This window comes from Chinchilla lanigera, unplaced genomic scaffold (assembly GCF_000276665.1).
Source record: "Chinchilla lanigera isolate Chin_1 unplaced genomic scaffold, ChiLan1.0 scaffold00092, whole genome shotgun sequence".
Lineage (NCBI taxonomy): Eukaryota > Metazoa > Chordata > Mammalia > Rodentia > Chinchillidae > Chinchilla > Chinchilla lanigera.
In genome coordinates, this window is record NW_004955493.1 from 95549 (window position 1) to 119133 (window position 23585).

The 23585-nt window shown below is 37.0% G+C and overlaps 2 protein-coding genes across 6 annotated transcripts in view; one reads left to right on the plus strand and one right to left on the minus strand.

Moving 5' to 3' along the window:
* Positions 1-1209: 1209 nt before the first annotated feature.
* Eri2 (ERI1 exoribonuclease family member 2) lies at positions 1210-8121 on the minus strand. Of its 2 annotated transcripts, none has more exons than XM_005405034.2 (9): positions 8017-8121; positions 6646-6713; positions 6479-6562; positions 5972-6099; positions 4941-5097; positions 4078-4178; positions 3574-3655; positions 2900-2988; positions 1210-2652 (listed from the first exon to the last, which is right to left on the minus strand). In XM_005405034.2, the coding sequence occupies exons 1-9, from the start codon at positions 8037-8039 to the stop codon at positions 1321-1323; spliced, it is 2064 nt and encodes a 687-aa protein (XP_005405091.1). In that variant the 5' UTR covers positions 8040-8121; the 3' UTR covers positions 1210-1320. The 2 variants fall into 2 exon arrangements, with proteins under 2 accessions (XP_005405091.1, XP_013360281.1); XM_013504827.1 differs by lacking the exon at positions 8017-8121 and adding an exon at positions 7462-7997.
* LOC102028764 (putative RNA exonuclease NEF-sp) overlaps positions 8040-23585 on the plus strand; it is a 40825-nt gene continuing 25279 nt past the window's right edge. For 2 of the 4 annotated variants that reach the window (XM_005405029.2, XM_005405032.2), the window contains exons 1-9: positions 8040-8252; positions 8526-8667; positions 11508-11620; positions 12903-13029; positions 14097-14190; positions 16973-17116; positions 20663-20751; positions 21805-21920; positions 23330-23531. In XM_005405029.2, coding sequence (XP_005405086.1) covers positions 8134-8252; positions 8526-8667; positions 11508-11620; positions 12903-13029; positions 14097-14190; positions 16973-17116; positions 20663-20751; positions 21805-21920; positions 23330-23531 — 1146 coding nt within the window. In that variant the 5' untranslated portion in view covers positions 8040-8133. Of the gene's footprint in view, positions 8253-8512; positions 8668-11507; positions 11621-12902; positions 13030-14096; positions 14191-16972; positions 17117-20662; positions 20752-21804; positions 21921-23329; positions 23532-23585 lie in introns of all 4 variants that reach the window. The other 2 variants (XM_005405030.2, XM_005405033.1) reach the window with 2 other exon arrangements.

A 23585-nucleotide genomic window follows, 5' to 3' on the forward strand; every position in this document is an offset into this window, starting at 1 on the left:
GTAGTTAACATAAAATCGAATGTCATCAATTCCTGAAGAATTTTCGAATGTATAGCACAGAAGCAGTTTCTGAATCAAATCTCCATTCTATTGGTTTTCAAACTTTAGTTGAATTATTTCAGTATGTTGATATACAAATTAGAACCAACTTCCAAAACTTAAAATACAACTGAACAACTTCTAAGTATCTATTTTTTGCTTTTTAAAACTAGGTATGTTATTTATTTCAGGCTGTCCTTGAACTTACTATGTAGCCTAGGTTGGCCTCCAACTCACATCAATTGCAGCCTCCCAAGAACTGGAATTACAGATGTGCACCACCACACACAGCTAGTTTTTAGGAAAAAAAAAAAAAAATCAGGTTATCATAATCGTCAAAGTAACTAATTGAAAACAGATAGGTTTTTCTTAGATACAAGGCCTCACCCTATGGTTCAGGTTGGCCTTGAGTTCACTATCTAGCCCACCCTGGTCTCTAACTCATGGTGATCTGCCTGCCCCAGCCTCCCAAATGCTGAGATTAAAGGTGTGTGCAACACAGGGCCTAGACTAGGGAATTTTATTCAAATTATTTTAAAGATAGTTTAAAATTTGGTTCAAGGTTGAACTATAAAAGATATCATGAACTATTGTTCCTTATTGTATTTAACCTAGTACAGTATCAAAATATTTTATTTATGATTTCTCAAGAGTATATGATAGGCTGGGGATGTAGTTCAGTGGTAGAACACTTGCCTAGCATGTGTGAGGCTCTGGGTTCCATCCCTAGCACTGAAAATAGAAAGCAAGTGCGAATATGAATAAATTAGTTCATATTAATATATCAAACATAAAATTGTGCAAGATATCACAATATTAATGTTTGGAAATTTAAGCACCATTAGGATTTATATATTAACAAGATGAATGTTAGACAACTGGTAAATGAAAGTCAAATGTTATGAAATTTATTTTTTCTCAGTTTGTGTGTGTACCACTCCTCCAATGGAGTCCACAGAGTTCAGATATGCTAAGTCTCCATAACTTCTAGCCCCACAGTATTTTCTTTTCAAATCTTTCTTGCACTAAAAATTACACTGAAGCCAGGAATGGTGACACAAGCTTGCAATTCCAGCACTCTAGGGGGCTGGAGTAGAAGGATCACAAGTTCAAACACAACCTGGAAAACTCAATGACTCAAAACAAAACAAACTGAAACCAAAACCAAAAAGAGGTGGGGATGTACCTCATTGTGAAGGTCCTGGGTGCAATTCTCAGCACTAAAAACAAAATTTTAAAAAGTTGTACTGAAGAACATACTTTAGATGTGAAGAAGGTTTATCAATTCCTTAAGGAAGGTCTGAGTCTCAAAGAATATTTAGCAGAAAAACTTAAATTTTTGTCATGAATATAGCTTGTTTTTGGAGAACTAAAAGTGAGACTCCCTGTGGAGTGAGCTATCCTATTGATTCTTTCCTTCTGAAGTGTTTGTTCCCACTTAAAATAATCACAAGGTTTTCTGTTTTCTTGGTATTTCCCAATAGGGCAACAATAGAAGACCTTTCCATGGTTTGGTCCATTGTTAGAAACAACAAGTCTCTTAGATCTTCGGCCACACTTGCATAAAGGAGGTGTCATTTTTGCATTCTTCCAAGGCTCTTGCAGATTAACTGTAGCTGTTAATACAGAGGGGAGAACCTTTCGGGAAGAACTTCTTACTGGGGAGCAATCAAGTGATGTAGGCTTTTGTTCATGAATAATGAGTGTCTGTTTTTTAGCTGGTGGGAAAGCTGAAAGATTAGATGAATTCCTTTTAGTACCACCTAAAAGAGGGTGTTTCTCCAAAGCTGAATAATCAGATGCATTGACATTAACACTGTTGAAGGTATGTGATTTGCATGCAGGTAATTTAAAGGTAGAAGCATTTGAACCTGGATGTATGCCTTCTTTTACATTATAAACTGTATTGTGAGGACTCTTGTATACAAAAGACTTAGAGGTCTCAAATGTTTTAGGAGTTTCCTTGATGCCCTCAAGTTTTTCAGAACTTGGCACTTCTGATTCTTTTAAAACCATCAATGTCTCTCCAGAATTAAATGAAGTATCTAAATTTGTGTCACTAAAAGGAGGTATACAATCTATATTTTGCTCAGGCTGAGATGCTGGCAATAAAACCACATCTTTCCAATTTGCCAACACAGGTAAACAGTCAACTGTAGAACTCATATCCATATCAGAAACATGATTAACAGATGGAATGGTGGTAGAAACAAGTACCAATTCTGAACCATATGTTGAAGACTTGGATTTGGTATTAAATGCAAGATGTTCACTTTTTCTTTGGTTCTGCACATAGATAGGTGAATTCAGGCTGTGAGACTGAAACTGTTCCTGAGAAGTAGAGGGCTTAGTATTAAAAACAGATGAGCAACTTTTCATACTGTGAAGACTGGCTTTCGTATTGCTCTCTGATAGTAACTGATGCTTCGGTACTCTTATAGGGGAATTCATACAAATGGAATTCATTTGAATTTTTTCCTGAGGACTTACTGAATTTTTAGACTCCCTATCATTTATTCTGGGACCCTGGATGCTAAAGTTGCAGGCAGATGTTTCTCCAACTTGATTTGTATTCCAACTTCTGGCCAAAATGTTGGAATTCTTCTTGGGAACCTATGATTTCACAGAAAATACAACATCTTCAGAAACCGTTTATAATTTCTGTAGACATGTAGATACACTATGTAGATACACAATGACATGTAGACATGTAGATACACAATGACATGTAGACATGTAGATACACAATGACAAAAAGTCATTGGTTTATAAGTGATCACATACATGAAATCCACATTTCAATGAATCTACAAATACTTGAGTTTGAGATGAAAGAATAAAAAGGCAAGACACCATTCACCTTGTTCAAAGACTTTGTAATTTTCATTAGGCAACCATCCCTGATCATTTTCCAAACAAGAAGAGCAGTATTCCGAGAATCATCCAACCCTGAGGAAATAGATATCAAATGCTGAATTTATGGTAGTAGTGTAAATAACAGAAAAAAAATTACTAAGAAATTGAGACATACTGACATACTAGTTTAGTGATTATCTACTAATTTTAACAAAATTAAATTGGTCTTTGGGAAAATTGTGGCTGCATTACCAATAAAAGACAAAATCTCCTATATTTAGAGAATAATGTGAAAATCAGTTAGATAGTTTCCAAAAATGTGACCTGCAATCTGCAGGGACCATGATTTTTGAATAATCAAATATTCTTGTTCAGTCTTTTCACTAGTTTATTGTATTATTGGGGCACTTGTGTAATTTCAACTGAGGTGGCTACACAAATTCTTTCCATTCTTTTTAGCAACTAGAAATCCACTAGATGGCAGTCTTTATCTTAAATAGTTCAAGAAATTGATAATTTAAAACCCAGAAACAATTCGAATTGCAGACTAGGATCTTTTCTTTTTAAGCTGAAGGATATTCCTTATTAATGGCATTGCCAAGAAATGGGACTCATGTGAAAGACTTTATAAATGTCAACTGCCTTACATAATAAAAGGATTTTTAAATTTATACAAACCAGAATGTTCTCTTCCTGAGAATTCTATTCCCACATCCTGCAAGGCACCACTTAGTCCTTTTGGTTTTCTTCTATAGAAAAGCTAATCAAATAAAAAAAGACATCTAAAAATATGATTACTGTTTGAAAGACTATGCATTAACCAATTATTTCTTGTAATCTTTCTTTTTCTTTTTTTGGTTTTGAGACAGGGTCTTGCCATGTAGTTCAAGCTGGCCTTGAATTCACTATGTAGCCCAGTTGGTTTCAAACTCATGACAATCCTCCTGCCTCAGCCTTCTGAGCGTTGGGATTACATGAATGCGCCACCACACTTGGCTATGTAATTTTTGTTTCTATTAGATTTGGAATGTGCTTATTTCTGTTGTGTTGTTTTAAAACAGCTTACAACAAATATGTATGTGAGCATTTACAAAAAAATTTTATTTACGGAAACCCATGTGTAGATAAAATGTAATTATTTTTCAAAAGAAGGAAAGTGACCATGTCATCTTTGACCCTTACCTTGTAAGTTGCTCTAAGATCAATCCAAGAATTTAAGAACACAGGTTTTAACAGCTGTTTTCTTTTACACTCATACTCCAGGCAAACACCCAAGTCCCAGTCTTCATTAAGTACATTAAAATAGAACAAGATGATATAAAATAGAACAGTAGGATTTAATTGCTGTTAATAACATTGAAATACTTTGTATTACTTTATACTTTATATTACTATTAAGAAATTACATTGGTGATGAACTTTCAAAATGATTTCTTATGCATTCAACAAAACCCTATTTCAGAAAGAAAAGTACGATGTTAAATAACAACAGCTGAATTTCCTATACACTAGGAAAACATTAGTGCAATTGAAAAACCACATTTTATAGCAACTTGAGGCCAAATAGAACTATTAACCTATGCTATCAAGGGTATAAACACTGCTATCAATGACTGTTACAGTACTAACAATGCTGCATCATCAAGACCTACTACTTTAAATGGTTCATTTCTTCTTGTCTATATTTGTAAGTATAAGTACAAAGGCAAAGGATTTTAGCTGAATGAAGACTCTTTATTCAAGGCTGCAATAAATAGCATAAGACTTTTTACGAAATTATCTTTGTCTGAATTTAGAAGGAGAGAGAGGAACCTAGAAAGATTCTAAAGGCAAAGGTTTAAAAATTTAAATTATTCCAGAACCATAATATTAAAATACAAATGAATTTACTGTTTTGGTTGACATCTGCTAGCAAGTGAGATTCTTTTCCTGGCCCAGGAAGTTAACAAGTCTAATTCTAGGTTAGCAAGTGTGAAACCAGAAATAAACAATTACATAACGGTAATGCTACCCGTTTGTGATTAACAGGCATAATTCATTTTTACCTGACCAAGTGACAAATGCACATAATTTTACTTCAGAAGTAGAAGGCTCTGAAACCCCGGCAGTAAAAAAAAATTTCTTCTGTTGCTGAATCTTATGAATCCATGTACAGAACTGAGACAAGCAAATCTTCAGAGGGACTCCTTCATCAACTTGAGCCTGATTAGACAGTCACAAAATCTGAATTGAATAACGAATTTCACAATTATCAAGTATATAACTATACATTGTTGGAGTATTAATAAAGAAGTTTTAACTAGCAAAAACTTTACTGAAAAGATGTTAAAACACATGGGAGAGGGCCAGGGATATAGCTCAGTGGCACAGTGCCTGCCTGGCAAGTGCAAGGTCCTGAGTTCAAGTCCCAGTACCAAAAATTAATTAATTAATTAATTAAATTAAAGAAAATACACGGTAGAGAAATATCACGATTAGAACTCAAAAGGTACGAAAAACTAGGTTAACAAATTTAAAATCACACAAATATAATCACACAGATCTGTAGTGGTGAACCTATGGCATGCATGCCACAGCAGGCTGTTTGCTATCACTGAAAGCTCTAGCTGGGCAAGGTGGCACACACCTGTAATCCCAGCACCCAGGAGGCTGAGGCAGGAGAATCATTGAGTTTGAGGCCAGCCTGGGCTACAAAGTGAGCTCAAGGTCAGCCTGAACTGCACAGCAAGACTCTGTCTCAAAAAGACAAAAAAAAGAGAAAGCTTTAAAAGGTTCACCATCACTGGTATAGACTAAATCTGAATCATTTTACTTCCACAAAGTAAATTTGATCTTTTTTTCCTGCAATGCTAGAGGACCAAACTCAGGCCTTCAAACATACTAGGTACATACTGTAACACTGTGCTATACATCCCAGGCCTGACCTTCCTGTTTGTAACACTAATCTTTTTTATTTTTAAAAATCCTGTGGATTTCTGGAGGGGAACATTTTCTTCTAACACTAAAGAAATCTAATTTCAAATGTGTATAACTTTTATTTTCATTTTGAAACTCATTATTGAATTTGTGATCATACCTGCTTTATGCCCGTTAGTTCCATGCAAAATTCAGAAAGAACTGGATGTTCTTGAGGCTGAACATAAGCATGGAATTCAGATTCAATCTCTCCAGTTGATGTATTCAGCAATATTGCTGGAAATTCAACTAAGTGAAAGAATAAAGGAACACTTAAACAAACAATTTCTAAATTAATGCTGTAGTCACTCTAAATTAAGTGCATAATATTGTCATAATAGCATTACTGAACAGTTTCAGATGTACATGTACCAACACCCCACGATATATTGTGTATAACAAACATGTACTAAAAAAAACTTCAGTAAAAGCATTATGACCAAGTCAATATAAAGTTAAGCCAAAGAATAAATCAAAGTATTGAAATTCTGTGTATATCTAGTTATATTTATGAAGACCATATGAAGGCTGAAATTCACTGCTTTGGCAAAGTTTGTTGGCTGATTTATATCAACCTTGAAAATGACACATCCAATGCTAAATTTAGTCATTTGAAGTCCAGACTTACTTATTTCGGGGCTACTGTTGTGCTTCCCATCATTCCAGCATGTAGACTCAAAATCAATGACAATTACGTAGTTATATAATTGCTCTGCAAAACGATTAGAGTGTTATGCTTTACCAGTGCCAAAGTGCCAGGCTATGAGATGTAGGGAAATGAAGCACAATACTTACTGGATTTGTTTCTGCCTAGATTCTCATTTGCTGGTGTGTTTGATTTTCTCCTAATTAATCCAAGCTGCCTACAAAATATAAAGCAACCCAATAAGATCAACGAACCCATTCACACTCTCGTTTGGTTTTTCTCCGGTACCGGGAACCGAACTCACGACCTTGCGCTTGCCAGGCAGGCGCTTTGCCGCTGAGCTAAATCCCCAGTCCCCACACTCTCGTTTGAATAGTATAAGTGCACAAATGGCAAAACGTTCATTAATTGTTGTGACTGAAATGAAATTGAACTGAACTTTAGGAAGAGAAGATCTGGGTTTTTGTATTACCATGTTTTTTTGGTTTTACAAAGTCATTTTACTTGCATAGCCTCATATTTGTAAACGAAGGTTAATTTCATCTGCACCTCTTAGTGTATTTTACAGTAATACTGAGGAACTCAAATTTGTAGAGATAAGGATGCACCGAAATCTTTACTTTTTGCACTTTTCAAGTACTTGTAACATATATGGTAACACAGCATGGTTTTGAAGAATGTTGTAAGAATAACATAATGCATGGTCCTAGGACATCTTCCAGAAATTTTAAAAATCTGGTAAAGAGAAAAAGACATCCACGAAACCAATGCATGGTGATCTACGATAGAGGACTCCCAAAGGCCAGATGCGAAAGTCCGAAGACAGGGACGGGATTACAGAGGTTTTAAGTGCAAGCGTGAAAACTTTGTAGCAGATAGTTTTAACTAAGCAGATACCTCTTGTAGTTTTTAAAGAGGTGTGTGGGAAGCGTAGGTCTTTGGGATTAACAGCATTTATTGCTTACCACTGAACTAAGATAGATGAAAGCCTCATCTGGTCAACAAATCTAGGAGGAAAGACAATTTTGCTACACGTTTGATGGGTGAAACAACACAGCTTTGATATGTCAACCTAGGCCTGTCCAACTCTGAAGAGCATGCTCACTAATACATTACATTGCTACTAAAAATAAGAAATGTGCACAGCATATCCGGAAATCAGAGAGAAAGCCATAATGTACTTCATGTAAGGAATTAGAGGGATCACTTGGAAGTAGAGAGGCTAACAGCTTGATGGTTGCAGTGGCGTCTGCCTGAGACCTCCCAACAAGCTACGGGGTGCGGTCTTGTCCAGGCGCTTCCCAGAGTCTAGAGGGTCCAGGCACGGGCTCAAGGTCGCACAGACAAGATCCAGGGTTCTTCAGGCACCTCGCACCCTCCCACACTCAAAACGTGGGCGAGGGCTGGAGACCGAGATTTAGGCAAGGACCTTTCAGTGCAGTCTGAGACGCCAAGGCAGCACAGAATGGAGAGCTGAGCAACCGCCCGCCCGGAACCCTGCTGGGAACCCCACCGCCTACCGGGCCAGCCGCTTTGTCGCCATTCCAGACACTTCCCGTTCTTGGCATTCCAACCGCCGGAAGTCGGCCGATGCACTTCCGGTCTGTTCAAACGCCCGCGCAGCGGAAGAGGCTGTGATGTCCGTGCCTTACGTTGTGACTGAGGCGGCAGCCGGGTGTCCTGTCTACCCTGCTTCTCTTCCTCGTTATCAGGACTCTCGGGCGCGGGGAGTGCTTCTAGGCAGGGAAGCCTCTCGGTAGCGCCCCTTTTTGTTTTTGCCAGCGGGTGAAGGCAGTTGGGCGGCTCCGGAGCCGTTTGGAATTCGGCCGCGGACGCCGACGGTTGCGACGCAGCTGTGGCGTCCGTGGGCGGAGACAGATCCGTTGGTGCCCGGGGTTTTCAGGGCGGGCTGGGCGGGCACGGTGTATGGTGAGTTGAGGCGAGGAGCCGAGGGAGCTTAGAAGCTCTCAGGTGTCTGGCGTTCTCTCGGGTTCCGAATTTCCTCAGTTTTGGCAGATTTTCTCCACAGCATCATGGAGACAGAGAAGGAAAAGACCGGGGGGCACCTAGGGAAGGGCAGAAAGAGGAGACAGGTCCCCAACCAGCTGGTCCGGGCGACAGAGGCGAGGAGAGCCCGCTGGGCTCAGGAGGACATGCAGCCCGAGGCCAAGGTGAGCAGCGGGGAGCCCCAGCCACCTTCAGGGTGCGGGACGCGCGGGACGCTGACCGTCCCATGATCCTCAGCGAACCTGCTCTCCGATCTGTGAAAAAGTGAGAATTGTGACGTTAATAGCATCTACCTCATGGCTGTTATTGGCAGTTCACAGTTGGCGTTTTTGACATTTATTAAGAGCTAAATGTACTTCATTCAGTCCCACAGTCATTCATCAGATTTTGGTCTGTCATGTGCCCAGGGCACAGACTTAGGCACTTGGGTGACATCGATTAATAAACTTAAGATCATAGCCCTAGTAAGGCTTCTGCTGTTAGTGATTAGACATAGGATAAACAGTACATACAAATTATATACATAAGTTTACATGGTAGGTTAGACCGGAATTATATAAATTTATATGGTATATTAGGCCGGAATTAGTGCTGTGAAAGAATTTTGGTTAAGACGAGATTGCAATTTTCTGCCTATCAATGGACAACAAAAAAATTTTTTTAAGGTTACCATACTAAAAAATTTTAAGACTTACTCTCACATTTTAATTTTGAGACAATCTCACATTAACAGTAAAGTTGCAAAGATGAGGAATGTCCCCTGCCCCCCTGCGAGCACTTGAAGGTACATAGTTGGTGACATAATGCTTTCCACTTTTCTCCCCTTCGCCTAGATATTTTGTGTATTTGCTGCAAGTAGTCCTACCTAATCACATTGTAATCAAACCCAGGAAATTAACGTAGATATATAGCTGACGTCTAATCTTCAGGTTCCATGGAAGTTTCTCTAGTTGCTCAATTCTGTTTAGCAGTACAATCCCAGTCTAGAATCATGTTAAATTTAGTTGCTGGCCTTCTTCAAACAGTTTTGCCCATGAATTTATACTGACAGAATGATTAGATGGGTGTACAAGAATGCTATGAAGGGTGTTCATCATAATGTTGTTTGTAATTTTTAAAAAGTGTAATCAATAAGGAATTTCCTTCAGGTTAATTATACATTTTTAGGCAAATTTTAAATTATTAAAGTATTAAAATTAATGTTATTTAACTGATATGGAAAGATATTACAGATTAAGTAGGGGATAAGGAGTTGGGTACAAAATAGAATAGATGGTAAAATCATTTAGGAGCAGTATAGAACAGAGATGAAAAGATCTTGGGCTTTAGAGTCTGCATCATTCTAATAGGACTGTTGATTTTTTTTGAGAGGGTGGAGGTTGAGTTTAGGGAGCATCCCCATCCCTTTCTATTTTTTTTTCCTGAAACAGGGTCTCACTAATTTGCCCTGGCTAGGCTTGAGCTTGCAATCCTGCTTCAGTTTCCTGAGTATGTAGGATTAGAAGTGTCTGCTACCTTCTACCCATGGTCTTGTTTATTCATTTTTTTAATTGTAAAATGGGGATAATAGTAGTATTCATCTAAAAAGAAATGTGAAGTTAAATGACTTAATATATGTAAAGTGCTCAGACATATCTGTCTAGGAGAAAATGCTCAATATTATCTTAGGGCATGGGGGAAATAAGCAATAGTAATAGCTGATGCTTACTAAATACTTATGATATGTCAGCCAACAGCTTAATTAGCACTAGGACTATCTCACTGGTCTTCCCAATAATCTCATGAGAGAAGTATAATTACTCTATAAATGAGAAAACTGGATCTTAAAAAGGTTAAGGCACTTGTCCAAGATGATATTTGAACTCTGAGTAATGTGACTTCAGGACTTTAGCACCTAACCCTTATACTTTGCTATTTCCCAGACAAAAATAAGAGTGTTAATTACCTCTGAGTTGTACAGGTGGCTTTTATATTTATCTATTACTGTATGTAAGTATTATCTGTTTTATCCTTGTCTATTATCTGAGTTTTTTATAACAAGCATAAACTACTTTAGTAACCAGTAGAAGTACAGAGTCCCTCCTCCCCTTTTAAAATTTGAGGAGACAGGGTGAGTCCATAATGATCTTGAACCCAAGATCCTCCTGGTTTAGCCTCTTGAGTACTAGGATTATAGCTAGTGCAAAGCTTTTTTAAGGAGATGGGACTCTTCATTTCCTGTTGCCATACGCAAAATTCCAACTCTTCATCTTATGATCTGGTTCCTTCGTTCCTACTCTCACTGCCACTACTTTGCAACATTCAATCTTGACTCCAGAGCTTCAGTCAAACCATACTATGTTATGACACAATGTTCCCTTCAGTTTGGCAGACTCATTATTTTCAAGGCTCAGCTCCAGTGTTTTTGTCTTAGTAAAGCCACTGCCAAAACTCTCTAATCCTCAAGACAGATAGCTTGTTTGTTTACATATATTTGTAATAGGACATACCCTAACTGTATTGTAATTTTTGTCACATTTTTTTCTTCTACTGCAATGGAGTCCTTGACACCAGGAATCATTTTATTCATCCTATGATTACTAGCACATAACAAACATAATTTAGGTTCTATATCCATGTTTATTAAATATTCTATTAATAACATTGTACCACAGATGGCCTTAATTTAGGCCTTTTTTTGGTGGTTTAGCCTCTTGAGTACTGAAAGGAGGACCTCACTGAGGTCACCCTTTTTTCCCTTTTTATTTTTTATTTTGAGACAGTTGCCCAGACTAGGCTCAAACTTGTGATCCTCTTGCCTCAGCCTCTCAGAGTGCTGGGATTATAGGCATGTGCCACTGTGCCTGGCTGGTCAAGTTATTGTTTTAGACCTTGATCTTCAATTAATTAGAACCTGCCTATGTTTGTATATATGTTAAAACAATCAGAAACTAGAATAATAACTTGCCTTACTTTGTTACCATTCCTGATTATATAGTTTGCTCTGCCCCAATTTACTTTGCAGAAAGCTTGCTTATCTACCGTTTTATTTGCTGGTAATTGTGAAATAACCCATGGCCAACTGTGTGAATTGCTGAAGTATGCAGTTCTGGGCAAATCCATTGTTCCTAGACCCAGGTATGAGATGAATTTAAATAGTATGTATAGACAGAAGTTTCAGATTGATGTCTGGAGAGTCATATATGGCTTACTGATATAATCTGTTTGCCATGTAGCATGCCCTAAATTTAAAAAAAAAAAATGGCTATTAACAATTAAATTTGGGAATTTCTTTATAGTAATCCAGATTTTTTTGACTTCTTCAAAAAACTCAAAGGATTTGGCAATTGTCCTTATATTCCCACTTGGAAACACTTTACCAAAGCTGAGTGATTTTCCTTTTAGATAGAGTATGTGTACTGCAGTGTCCTACCTGTCTTACTGTACTTACTAACAGTATCTGTCCAGTCACTGTAGATATTTTAGTTTCTTTCCCAGGTACAGACCCAGTTAAAATAATAAGATATGCTAATAATTTCAATCAGTTCTTTTCTTCCCTGGTATAGAGTCAATGTCTTTCCCCTAGTATATACCCAGTTGAAATAATAACATAACAACATAAATGATGTTATGTTAAGAATTCCAGTCAATCTTTTTCTTCCTTTTACAGATGAAGAGCTAAGAGATAATTTTTACTATTTTAATATTGTCAGTGCCATTATTGGATTTTTTTTTTTTTTTCCGGTACTGGGGATTGAACCCTAAGCCTTCACTCTAAGCTACATCCCAAGCCCTTAATTTTATATTGTGAGGCAGGATCTCATGAAGTTACAAAGTTGCCCAGGCACGGCTTGAACATGTGATCCTTCTGTATCAGCCTTGCATACTCCTGGGATTACAAACCCATTTGAAAATTATTTTTTTATATGCCAATAAAGATATTTTCAAATGCACACATTTCCTTGGAGGAGATTGTTATGAATTGGCTAGATAACTCAAAAGCCATCTTTCTCATGGACAAATACCATCAGTCTGTCAGTTTATCTACAGTTGAAGCCAGTCATTTGATTACTTGATTTAGGAAGGGCTACAGAGTAGTTTGGGCTCTTAAGGGGATAAGTCTTAAAGAATGATAGAGTGAATTTAGTAAAATGAACTTAGTTCTGATTTAAAACAAATTTTAGTAAGACTGTGGGTTTAAATGCATGTATTTAACTTGGTATTTTGCTTGATTTGATTGTAATAAATATTTATCTCAGGAGATCTTTACTTGAATTCTTTGTACTAATGACTTTTCCAGTTCTAAGCAGAGGAAGTAATGATGAAAAATTTATTTACCTGACTTCTTATGCTTCCCTTGTGAATGCCTGTAACTGACTTTAGGGCTTTACTTTCAACTATGTTCTGATTTGTTCAACAGTTGGTGCCAGATTTTTCACCTAAACCACCTAAACAATGTGGTGGTTTTTATTCTTCAAGGAATGAGTCAACTGCATTTCTACAAGTTCTATATGGAGTTTGAATTTCTCCGAAAGACATTCAGACATGTAAGTTAAGAAAACTTTGTTTAAGGGTTCTATCGGGACACTTGTGCATGTATCTGAGAATATGCTCCATGGCAACTTAGCTGAACAAGTGACAGAGGATACAGTAAATGAAAGTGACAGAGGATACATTTCATGCTGAATTTCATGCTAATTTCAGCTCATGCTGAAATTAGATTTGTCTCTGATTTATCTTTGGTAATCTAGGCAAAACACTTATTCCCAAATTATAACCTAGTTCCTGGGTTAATAATGTTCTGGGTTTTTTTGAGGTACGGTATTTTTAGACATTGTAAAGTTTACATAAAATCTAGGGTTTTCTACCTCTTAAAAAAAAAATCACAAAATTGGACATCCTTAGAACATTATCTGGAGCTGAACATCACTTGTAATCTTAAAAGAGGCATGGCATTTCTGTATTCCTATAGCCTCCTCCATTCCGAAGTGTCCTGTTTTAGCCATTTACTCTTAAAGGCATTTGAGATGTTGGGCCCTAATTTAATCTCCCTTACTTAATCTTCCTTTTCTTCATTGCTTCCACTTATTGAGCACCTTCTATATGCTAGTCCCAATATTACTCATACTATGTACATCACCTTTAATTATCAATAAGAAAGATGGTTTTAAAATCCCATTTAATACATAAGAAACTTAAGTTATAGCTGGTAAATGTTGGAGTTACAAGTAAGCCTAGGTGAGTCTGAGGCTAGAGCTCTCAACTTCTTTTCTCTGGTGAAACAGTAGATATGGAATTGACTTGAAAACCATAAGGAACTTTCTTTCTTTACATTGTACATTTCTGAAAAAGAAATTGTACATTTCTATAATGTTTATCCTTTTTCTAAAACATAATGAAAGAAACAACCACAAAAAAATTCCAGGGGGTAATGGTGGTAGTAAATGTGGCTTCATTTACCTAGGCATTTTTTCATATTAAAAAAACAGTTCTTATTTTATAATGTAGACAGTTAAGGTATAGACCTTTGATAGACTGAACTGACAAGTTCAGACTCATCAGTACTTTAACTATTTTCAACCATTTTTGAAAGAACCTATTAATATATTTTCAGAAATTCTGCTTGCCTCCTCCATCATCCAGTTTTCTAGCTGATATCATTGGCCTGCAAAAAAAAAAAGCTGGAGATCTGCCCAAGACCAGTGAAGGTAAGACTGAATGGTTTGATGCTTTGTCCATTGATTTTATGGATAAGGTCATTACCAAGTTTATGAGTCACATTTACTTATTGTAAGCAACAAATTCAATGCTGACTAATTTAAGCAGAAAAGTAATTTTCTTAAAAGGAAAAATTGGCAGGTACCCAGAGAGGTTAGCATAATCCACAGGCAGGGTTCATGTCTCAGAAACCATTTAATAGCTGGGTATGGTAGTGCACACCTGTAATCTTAGTACCCTGGGAAGCTGAGGAAGGAGGATTCCAAGTCTGAGCTCAGCCTGAGCAATTTAGGGAGACTCTGTCTCAAATGAAAAATAAAAAAGGGGCTAGGGATGTTGCTCAGTACAAAGGTTCTGGGTTCAATCCCTAATACTGTTAAAAAAGAAAAGTAATAATTGTTTAATTACACTAAAGCAGCTGAGTGTGGTGGCTAGCACTTGGGAGGCTGAGGCAGGAAGCTCCCTGAGAGTTTGAGGCCAGCCTGTGCTATATGGTAAGTTCAAGGCCAGCCTGAAGTACATAGTGAGACCTTGTCTCAAAAAACCATCTAACCAACCAAACAAAATTGTACTAAAGCAATATGAAAAAGTAAGGAGTAATAGTTATTCCTTTCTATTTAGAACAGTGCTTCCTGTCATCCTTTGTCTCAGCAGCATCTTTTAATTTCCCACTTTTCCATTATTCCCCTCTCCTTCCAATAGGTGCCCATATTTGATCTGTAGCTGTGTTCAGTTTATGTACTGTTTTTATCTGTTTACCTTTCAGTAAGTGACAGAATAGTTATCATTAGATTTTAGGTTCAAGTAAAGGGTTGAGCTGTGAAAGACAAGGAAAAAGCCATGGCTGAAGAATATAGCTTGTTGGGAATGCTGAGGGCAACAGGAGAAAGTAGTGGTGAGAGTTGAGGCTAGAGAGGCAAATTAATGCCACATCCTACAGGCTTTGAATGCAGAGCATAAGGACTTAGGGTTTTATTCTGTAGGCATTTACAAGCCAGAGGTTATGACTACTTCTTTATCCTCTTAAGGACTTTGCATCGTCTTCCATTTTAATTACCAAATCTCCAAGGCATAGTCTGTAACACTCTGATCTGCCTTTGGAGTCTTCATTTGTTTTTCCCAACTTTACCTACCATAGATGACACCTATTTCTTTATCTCTCAATCTGATTTTGCAGGTTGTAGGTCTGTATTTTCAGTTGCCTTTGGATATTATTGCTTAGTTATTCCACTGTCCCCTTATCCTTAGCATAGCTAAAAACATTTTTTTTCATTCACAAATAATGGGCTTCCTTCTGTAGATCCCTTCTGTTAGTATACTTTCCTTTAAGATGTTAGTTTTGAATTTTAGAATTATTTTCTTTTGTCTATCCTCAGTCTCATTCCCTTTGTTTTTCTAAGTCCCTATTCAGAAGCCACTTTGTCAGAGATCTTTCATGATCACTCTGTGTAAACATGACCTGTAAACCATTTCCTGCTGTAGGAATCCCTATCCTCTTTTTCCTCCATTACTTTTCTTTGTAGCTCTTATATCCATCTGCTATATTAAATGCTTGTTTACTGTCTGTCTTCTCACCTAGAATTGAACTTCTTAGAAAATTTTGTGGTTTTGTTGATTAAGGAATCCCTAATGACTAGAGCATTGCCAAACATATAATAAGCCGTCATAAATAAATACTTTTAACTGAATTGTTTTGTCACTACACTGTACCAGTTTTTCTTTTATTTCTCTTGATATATCCCTTTTCCTTTATTCCTTCCACCATCTTATCCCAGTATCTAGTCATAATTCTTTTGTAAAACACTTTTCTTTTTGGTACTGGGAATCCAACTTAGGACCTCATGATTGCCAGGCAGATGCTGTGCCACTAAGCTATATCCCCAGTCCTGCAAAAATATTTTCTAGTTTCACTGTACTTCATTTTCCACTAATATTTGAGGTTGATCTTTCTTAAAATACTCTTTCTTCTGTCACTTCCCTTCTCAGGAATTTTCTCTTGCTCCCCATTATGTATTGAGTGATGGACTACAGTTAAGACTTCAACCTACCACACATACTGGTCTCTAATTTATTTTTGTTCTCTCTCATCCATGTTTTCTACATTCTATTTTAGGTCTTTTTTCTTTTTCTACTCTCTATCAAGCCTTCCACTGAGCTATATCCCCAGCCCTTTTATTTTTTATTTTGAAACAGGGTTTTTCTTGTTGCCTAGGCTGTGCTCATACTTGCAGTCCTCCTGCCTCAGTATTCCACAGTGCTAGGATCACAAGTGTGCTCACCAGCTTATTTTCTAGTTAAAATTCTGGAAGCAGGCAGTATGAGCAATGGAGCTAATTCCATTGTTCCGTCTTGACAAGGAGTATCATTATTCATTCTGTAGATGAGTCCCTTTTTATCTAGGTCCACACCCTTAATCCAAACACTGATGGTTGCTGGTTAAGGGACAGGATGCTTGAGTAGGTGGTTAGGAATGGTATTGATTTAGTTAAAATGAGCTGTTGGGAATGGCAGGCCCTATAAGGGACAGTTCTCACACACCAGCTATCTAAATTCTGCCTTTTCCTCAAGATTCCACTAATCTTTTACTTTCTTGAAGTATCTCTCACCACTCCAACCTGAAATATATTCTTCCTTCTCTCTCTTTACTATTCTCTTTGTGTTCTTAAAACTATATTAGATTGCAAGACCCCACACATTAAGAGTTATGTCTTCTGAAATTCTTACAAATGCATTCTAATATATGTATATATTCAGTTGTCTTTCTTGTTATAGGATCTTTACCTTCTACTAGTTCAAAAGCCAACATCAACCTGCATGATGACCCCATCATTCAAAAGTATGGCTCTGATAAAGTAGGCTTGACCCGATGCCTTCTAACAATGGAAGAAATGAAAATGTTTCGCTTTCCATTACAAGGTTAGTTTAGACATCATCTAATGTTGCTAACAATGTAAGAATACTTAACTGTTTATTTAAATATGGTTGAAAATTCATTTTTCTGGCTGCTTTCCTAATAGTTATTATTCCATCTTCTATTAATGAAGGAGTATTTGAAATGCATTGTTTTCCAGTGTGTGAGATGTACAGCATGATTGGTAAAGTGATCTTTTTAAATAGTACATGAACATAATCCTAAATAGTATTAAACTATTTAATGAGGTTACTCCCTTTTATTCCTTTGCATTTTATTTTCTTTTACCTTCTTAGTATATTAAAAAGAATCAATAATGTCTTTAACGTTTTAACACTTGTCTAACACTTTTAATGCCCCCCCATGCCAATCTCCATTTCTTTAACAATCTCCATTTGTTTAACAAGTCAGAGCAGGTACTGACTTAGAGCAGTGATGGCGAACCTTTCAGAACTTTCAGTGGCAACAAACAGCCTGTTGCAGCACACATGCCATAGGTTTGCCACCGTTGGCTTAGAGTCTTGATCAGTTACATATATATCAAGAATTTAATGGGAATGCTTTGGTTTTAGTTTATTTGTTACCTGTTAATTATAGCAGTGATGATTAAATTTCAACTTTCAGCAAAGAATTTTGTGATCTAACATTTCATATAATTCACTCATTTAAAGTATATCATTCATTATTTTCTAATATGTTCACAGAGTGGTATAGCCATCACTACAGTCAATTTTATAATGCTTTGATCACCCTCAAAGAAATACTGTATTATCATTTCCCTATAGTTCCTTTAGCCTTAGGCAATCATTAATCTACTTTCTATAGATTTACCTATTCTGAATATAATGGAATCATGAAATATGTGATCTCTTAATACTGGCTTCTTGCTGGGTATGGTGGCATATACCTGTAATCCCAGCATTCAGGAGGTTGAGGCAGAAGGATTGCTCTGAGTTCAAGGCCAGTCTGGGCTACATAGTGTGTTCAAGGTCAGCCTGAACTGTATAATGAAACTCTGACTCACAAAAAAACAAAAACAAAACGACAACAACAACAAAACTGACTTCTTTTACTTAGCGTAGTGTTTTCAAGGTTCATTCATGCTATAGGTTGTATTGTACTTAATTCATTTTCACTACCTAATGATAGTCTGCGTATGAACATTTTATATTTTATTTATCATCAGGTAATGGACATTAGGATTGTTTCTACTTTTTGGTCATGACTAATGCTGCTGTGAACACTGGAGTACAAGTGTTTTGTGTGAACGTGTGTTCTCATTTCTCTTAGATATATGCTTAGGAAAGTGCAGTTATCAAGTCATATGATAACTGGAGTTTAACTTCTTAAAAACTTGTTAGACTGTTTACTAAAGCCACTGCCACATTTTACATTCACATGAACAACGTTGAGGGTTCCAGTTTCTGCACATCCTTACCAACCACACTTATCATCTGTCTTTCCATGTTAGGTGGTAGTGAAGTGGTGTCTCATGCTTTTGATCTGCATTTTTCTTATGGCTAGTGATTTTAAGCATCTTTTCATGTGTTTCTTGGTCATTTGACTATCTTTGGCAAAATGTCTATTTGGATCCTTTGTCTATTTCTGTTTTTTGTTTTATTTTTTGGTTTTTGAGACAGGGTCTTGCTATATAGTCCAAGCTGGCTTTGAACTCATGATGATCCTCCTGCCTCAGCCTCCTGAGTCCCAGGATTATAGGCATATGCCACCATCCAAGCCTTTGTCTATCTTTTAATTGGGCTGTCTTTTTATTACTGAGTTATTAGTGCTTTGTTTTTTGTTCTTTGTTTTTTTGTCTTTTTGAGACAGGGTCTCACTATGCAGTTCAGTCTGGCTTTGAGCTCACTTTGTAGCTGAGGCTGGCCTCAAACTCACAGCAATTCTCCTGCCTCAGCCTCCCAAATATATGCATTCTTTACACATTTCCTTTTAAAATAAAGGAAGTCATTTGTAAAATGGAGTTAAAATTTAGTCCCTATATCAGGACTGCCATAAAGATTAAATAATTAATGGACAAAAGGTGCATAGCAACTGGGCATGGTGGCTCATGGCTGTAATCTTAGCACTCTAAGAGGCTGAGGCTCACAAGTTGGAGCCTAGCCAAGGCAGTTTAGTGACTTAATAAGACCCTTTCTCAAAATAAAATTACAAAAGCGGGCTGGGGATGTAACTCAGCGTGAAGGCCTTGGATTCAACCTCCATTACTGGGGAAAACAAAAGGTGCTTAGAATGTATCTGACACAGGGCCAGGGATATAGCTCAGTGGCACAATGCCTGAGGTGAGTTTGATTCTTGGTACCAAAAAAAAAGAATGTATCTGACACATAAATACTTTTAAAATGTTAGTAATTTTGTTTGTTTTTAATGCCACTAATAGTACAAATAGGGTGAGTAGCAAATACAATATTTCCCAGATTTGGGAGTGCCTTTCTTTTCTGGATTAGATCATAGTTTGATTCCTTTAATTGCAGTCAGTTGGAAATTCTAAGGTATCAGGTGATAGCAATTGGCCAAAAGTTTTCATGTTCCCCTTTGTTTCTTTCAAATGATATCTCCATATTAGCTTTGCTTCTTCGCTTTCGTCTAAAGGTAGAAATCGTCAGTGATTCAAACGTTTTATGTCATTGAGCTAAATATGCCTGTTTATTGACTTACGGCAGTGGTGGCAAACCTACAGCACATGTACCACAGTGGGCTGTTTCTGATCATTGAAAGCTCTAAAAGGTTTGCCATCACTGACTTAGAGTATGCAATGGAAGGAGTGCCCTAAACCTGTAGTTGAGCCACGGTAGGGAACTTTTAGTTTATGATTCAAAAAAATGTACATAAATTTCTGAATAGAGACTTCAGAGAACTCTCAAGATAGAATTAGGTGGAGGTGTGCACATCGTGAACATTATTACTCCTACTTTCTGTCTACCCTACAATTGTTTTAGATGTCTACTATGGTGGAATCTCTTTCCTACTTTCTCTTGCTTTATTTGGGAAAGAAAAATGCCACATGTAGTCATGTATACTTTATTCATTCTCTCTTGGTGCCTAGATGGAAATAATCCATTCATTTTGGATTTAGACATAATTTTGTTGTAATTTCCCTTCTGATAAGGAGGAAAAGTTATTACTTGGTAACTATCAGGAAGTCCAGGGCTTATAACAGGAAGCTCCCCTTATTTGTTCAGGTGTTTTTTTGTTTTGTTTTGTTTTGTTTTTTGAGACAGGGTGTCACAGTGTAGTTCAGGCTAGCCTTGAACTCACTATGTGGCCGAGCCTTGTCTTAAACTCATGGCAGTCCTCCTGCCTTAGCCTCCTTGGTGCAGAATTATAAGTGTGCACCATCACATTTGGCTTTTCAGAATATAAAACAAGTAGATGCAGAAAAACCAAAGGACAGAGATTGCCTCTATTTTTGAAGTAACTAACCTAGAAAAGATAACTAACAAATGGTATTTCAGTTTCCCTGGATGAGTCTGAGTGATGTTTACCATCTCTAGTTCTGAAGGTAAATATTTTATTCCCTTTTTTCCTCCTAGGTTTTCCTGACTATGAAAACTTTATACCTACCAAATGTAATGGTTTTGTAACAGACAACAGTCCTCTCTTTGGACTTGACTGTGAAATAGTAAGTGGTACTCATGATTTTTCAGCTGGAATGCTGCAAACTGGTATTTAGTGGAAGGTGATTTCTTGAGTCTTCTAAACCAGTGCATTCAGTTTCATTGTTCAGTTTCAGTAGCTGAAAGTAGGCTCTTCTACTCACACTTTAGAAACTTTGGATTTGTGTTGTAGACAAAGAATAAGCATATAAATTTTCTAACTAGTTATTGTGTTTAATCAAGTCTTTACATAATATTAAAAGTTTACTCCTATCTTTTGAATAAGTATGTAGTTACTAGTGCCGTGAAGATTGCCTTAATTACCATTGGTTTACCTTAATTTTATACATTGATAATCAAAAGCAGGATTTCCCTGCTCTATCATTCTTTGTGTCTTTCTTTGCCCAAGTTTAGCAAATCTTTTTTTTAAAGACAGTGTATCTTCTCTCAGTACTCAACAATCAGTTCCTTAATTCTTTTTCTTTTTTCTTTTTTTTTTTTGAGACAGGGTCTTGCTATGAAGTTCAGGCTGGTCTGGACTCACTATGTAGCCCAGGATGGCCACAAACTTGCAGCAATCCTCCTGCTTCAGCCTCCTGAGTGTTGGGATTACAAGCATGTACCACCATGCCCAGCTCTTACTTCTTAATAGATTGGCTAAAAGCTTAAGTTTTAGAGACTGACACACAGAGCTTCTCTTTCTGTAAAGGTGGGGTTAATAATAAAGGCTACCTCACAAGGTTAGAGTATGCTTAATAAAAGTTACCTATTACTGGTACTTACCATAAAGTACACTCCATGCATACATGGAGATACAATTATGATTGAGATTTTTTTCCATTCATCTTCCTTGAGGATATCATTTCCCGTAGAAGTTGATCTGTGTTGCTTCCCTTAAGTATAGCAGTCAGCAGTCTAGAACATTTCATTCATACTAGATCCTATAGGAAGCAAACATGTTTGCTGTTGCTCCACCGAGTTTGGTACTTGAGAGTAGGTGGCAAACCACTTATTGTGGATAATCAGAGGAAGCAGTAGCTTTCACAGTTCAGCAGACTGACTGTATCGTGGTGTTTCAGTGCCTCACATCCAAGGGGAGAGAAGTGACACGCATCTCACTGGTAGCTGAAGGGGGCTGCTGTATTATGGATGAACTGGTCAAACCTGATGACAAGATCGTGGACTACCTCACCAGGTATTTTTCACATCACCTTAAGCTCTTCATGGACCTGTTGGAAGTATCATGGAGTAAGATTTAACAGGAAAAGCCCACAGCTTCTGCTTACTTAGGTTTTACCTACCTATATATTATCAAAGAAAAGGCTGGTGCAACACCTGGTTACATCTTAGTACTCAAATTGCACAATGTTAGTGTATAGTGTTTGCCCTTTTGTATTTGCTAATCTTCTTGTGATACTAAGTCAGCAGAATATTATCTGCCTTGTCCTAGAATTCCCCATTTGTATTCATTATCTAGCAACTGCCAAACAGCTGGAAGGAAGTTTTGCTTTCTGGTAAGACCTCATCTGAAAATCTGTAGGGTGGTACTTGACAGTTAAATGATATTAGTGCTTAATCTGCATTGACCTCAAAAACCAAAACTACTCTTTTCTGTAATAGAAATTAGAAGCTCTAAATTGTAGCCTGTTTTCCCAAAGATTATCCTGTAATTTTAAAATGTACACGCAATGATATGCAAAGAAAACATGATTGAAACATTACTGTTTCAGTCTATTGAAGTTATACCTATAGATTCATGCTTACACAGAGAAATCCTGACAGTGATATAGACTGTTCTGTTAGCAGACTTGATAATTAAGACAGTAGTCTTTTTTTTTTTTTTTTTTTTTTTTTTTTTTTTGGAGACAGGGTCTTTCTGTGCAGTTCAGGCTGGCCTCGAGCTCACTTTGTATCCCAGGCTGTTCTTGAAGCTGCAACGATCCTCCTGCCTCAGCCTCCCAAGTGCTGGGATTACAGGCATGCGCCACCACACCTGGCTCTAAGATAGTATTCCTTTTTTTCGGGGGAATCAAACTCAGGACTTTGTACTTGCCAGGCAGGCAGGTGCTATGCCACTGAGCTCTAACACTAACCCTTAGATGTATTTTTAAGTAGTAGTCATGTGTGTAGAGAAGTATGTACAAGTGTATTTGTCTTAGTATTACAAAATGAGGGAATATAAATATCTGAAAATAGAAGATTGAAAAGTTATATCCATATAATAGACTACTGTGTAGCTACTAATAAGGATACTTATGATATATTGAAAGAGACAAAATCATGTGGTAAAGCAGCATGTGTATTATGGTTGTGTTATTATAAAAATGTGTTACTATAAGAAGGTGGGATGTGGTAACCCACACCTGTAATTCCAACCAATTGGCAGGGTGGGAAGATGTTGAGGCAGGAGTATCACAAGTTCAACTTCAGCCTGGGCAATTTAGCCAAACCCTGTTTCAAAATAAAAGAAAAAAAGGAAAGATATTTACTAGAATAACATGATCATCTCTGGATGATGAGATTATGACCACTTTTTAATTTCTTATGCTTATTTGTATTTTCAACTTTTTCTACACAAAGTATACATTATTTCTCTTCTTACAGAACTTTCCAGGAAGGAAACCTTTTTAATATTATGGCCTGTCCATTTGTCTTTTTTATTGAAAGCTTTTCAGGAATCACAAAGACTATTCTTAACTCAGTGACAACCAAACTCAAAGATGTACAGAGGCAATTAAGAACACTGCTTCCTCCTGATGCTGTGTTAGTGGGACATTTGCTAGACTTGGATCTCAGAGCATTGAAAGTGCGTATCTGATTTAAGACTTTGCTTTTCTAATACAAATGCAATTCCATTTAT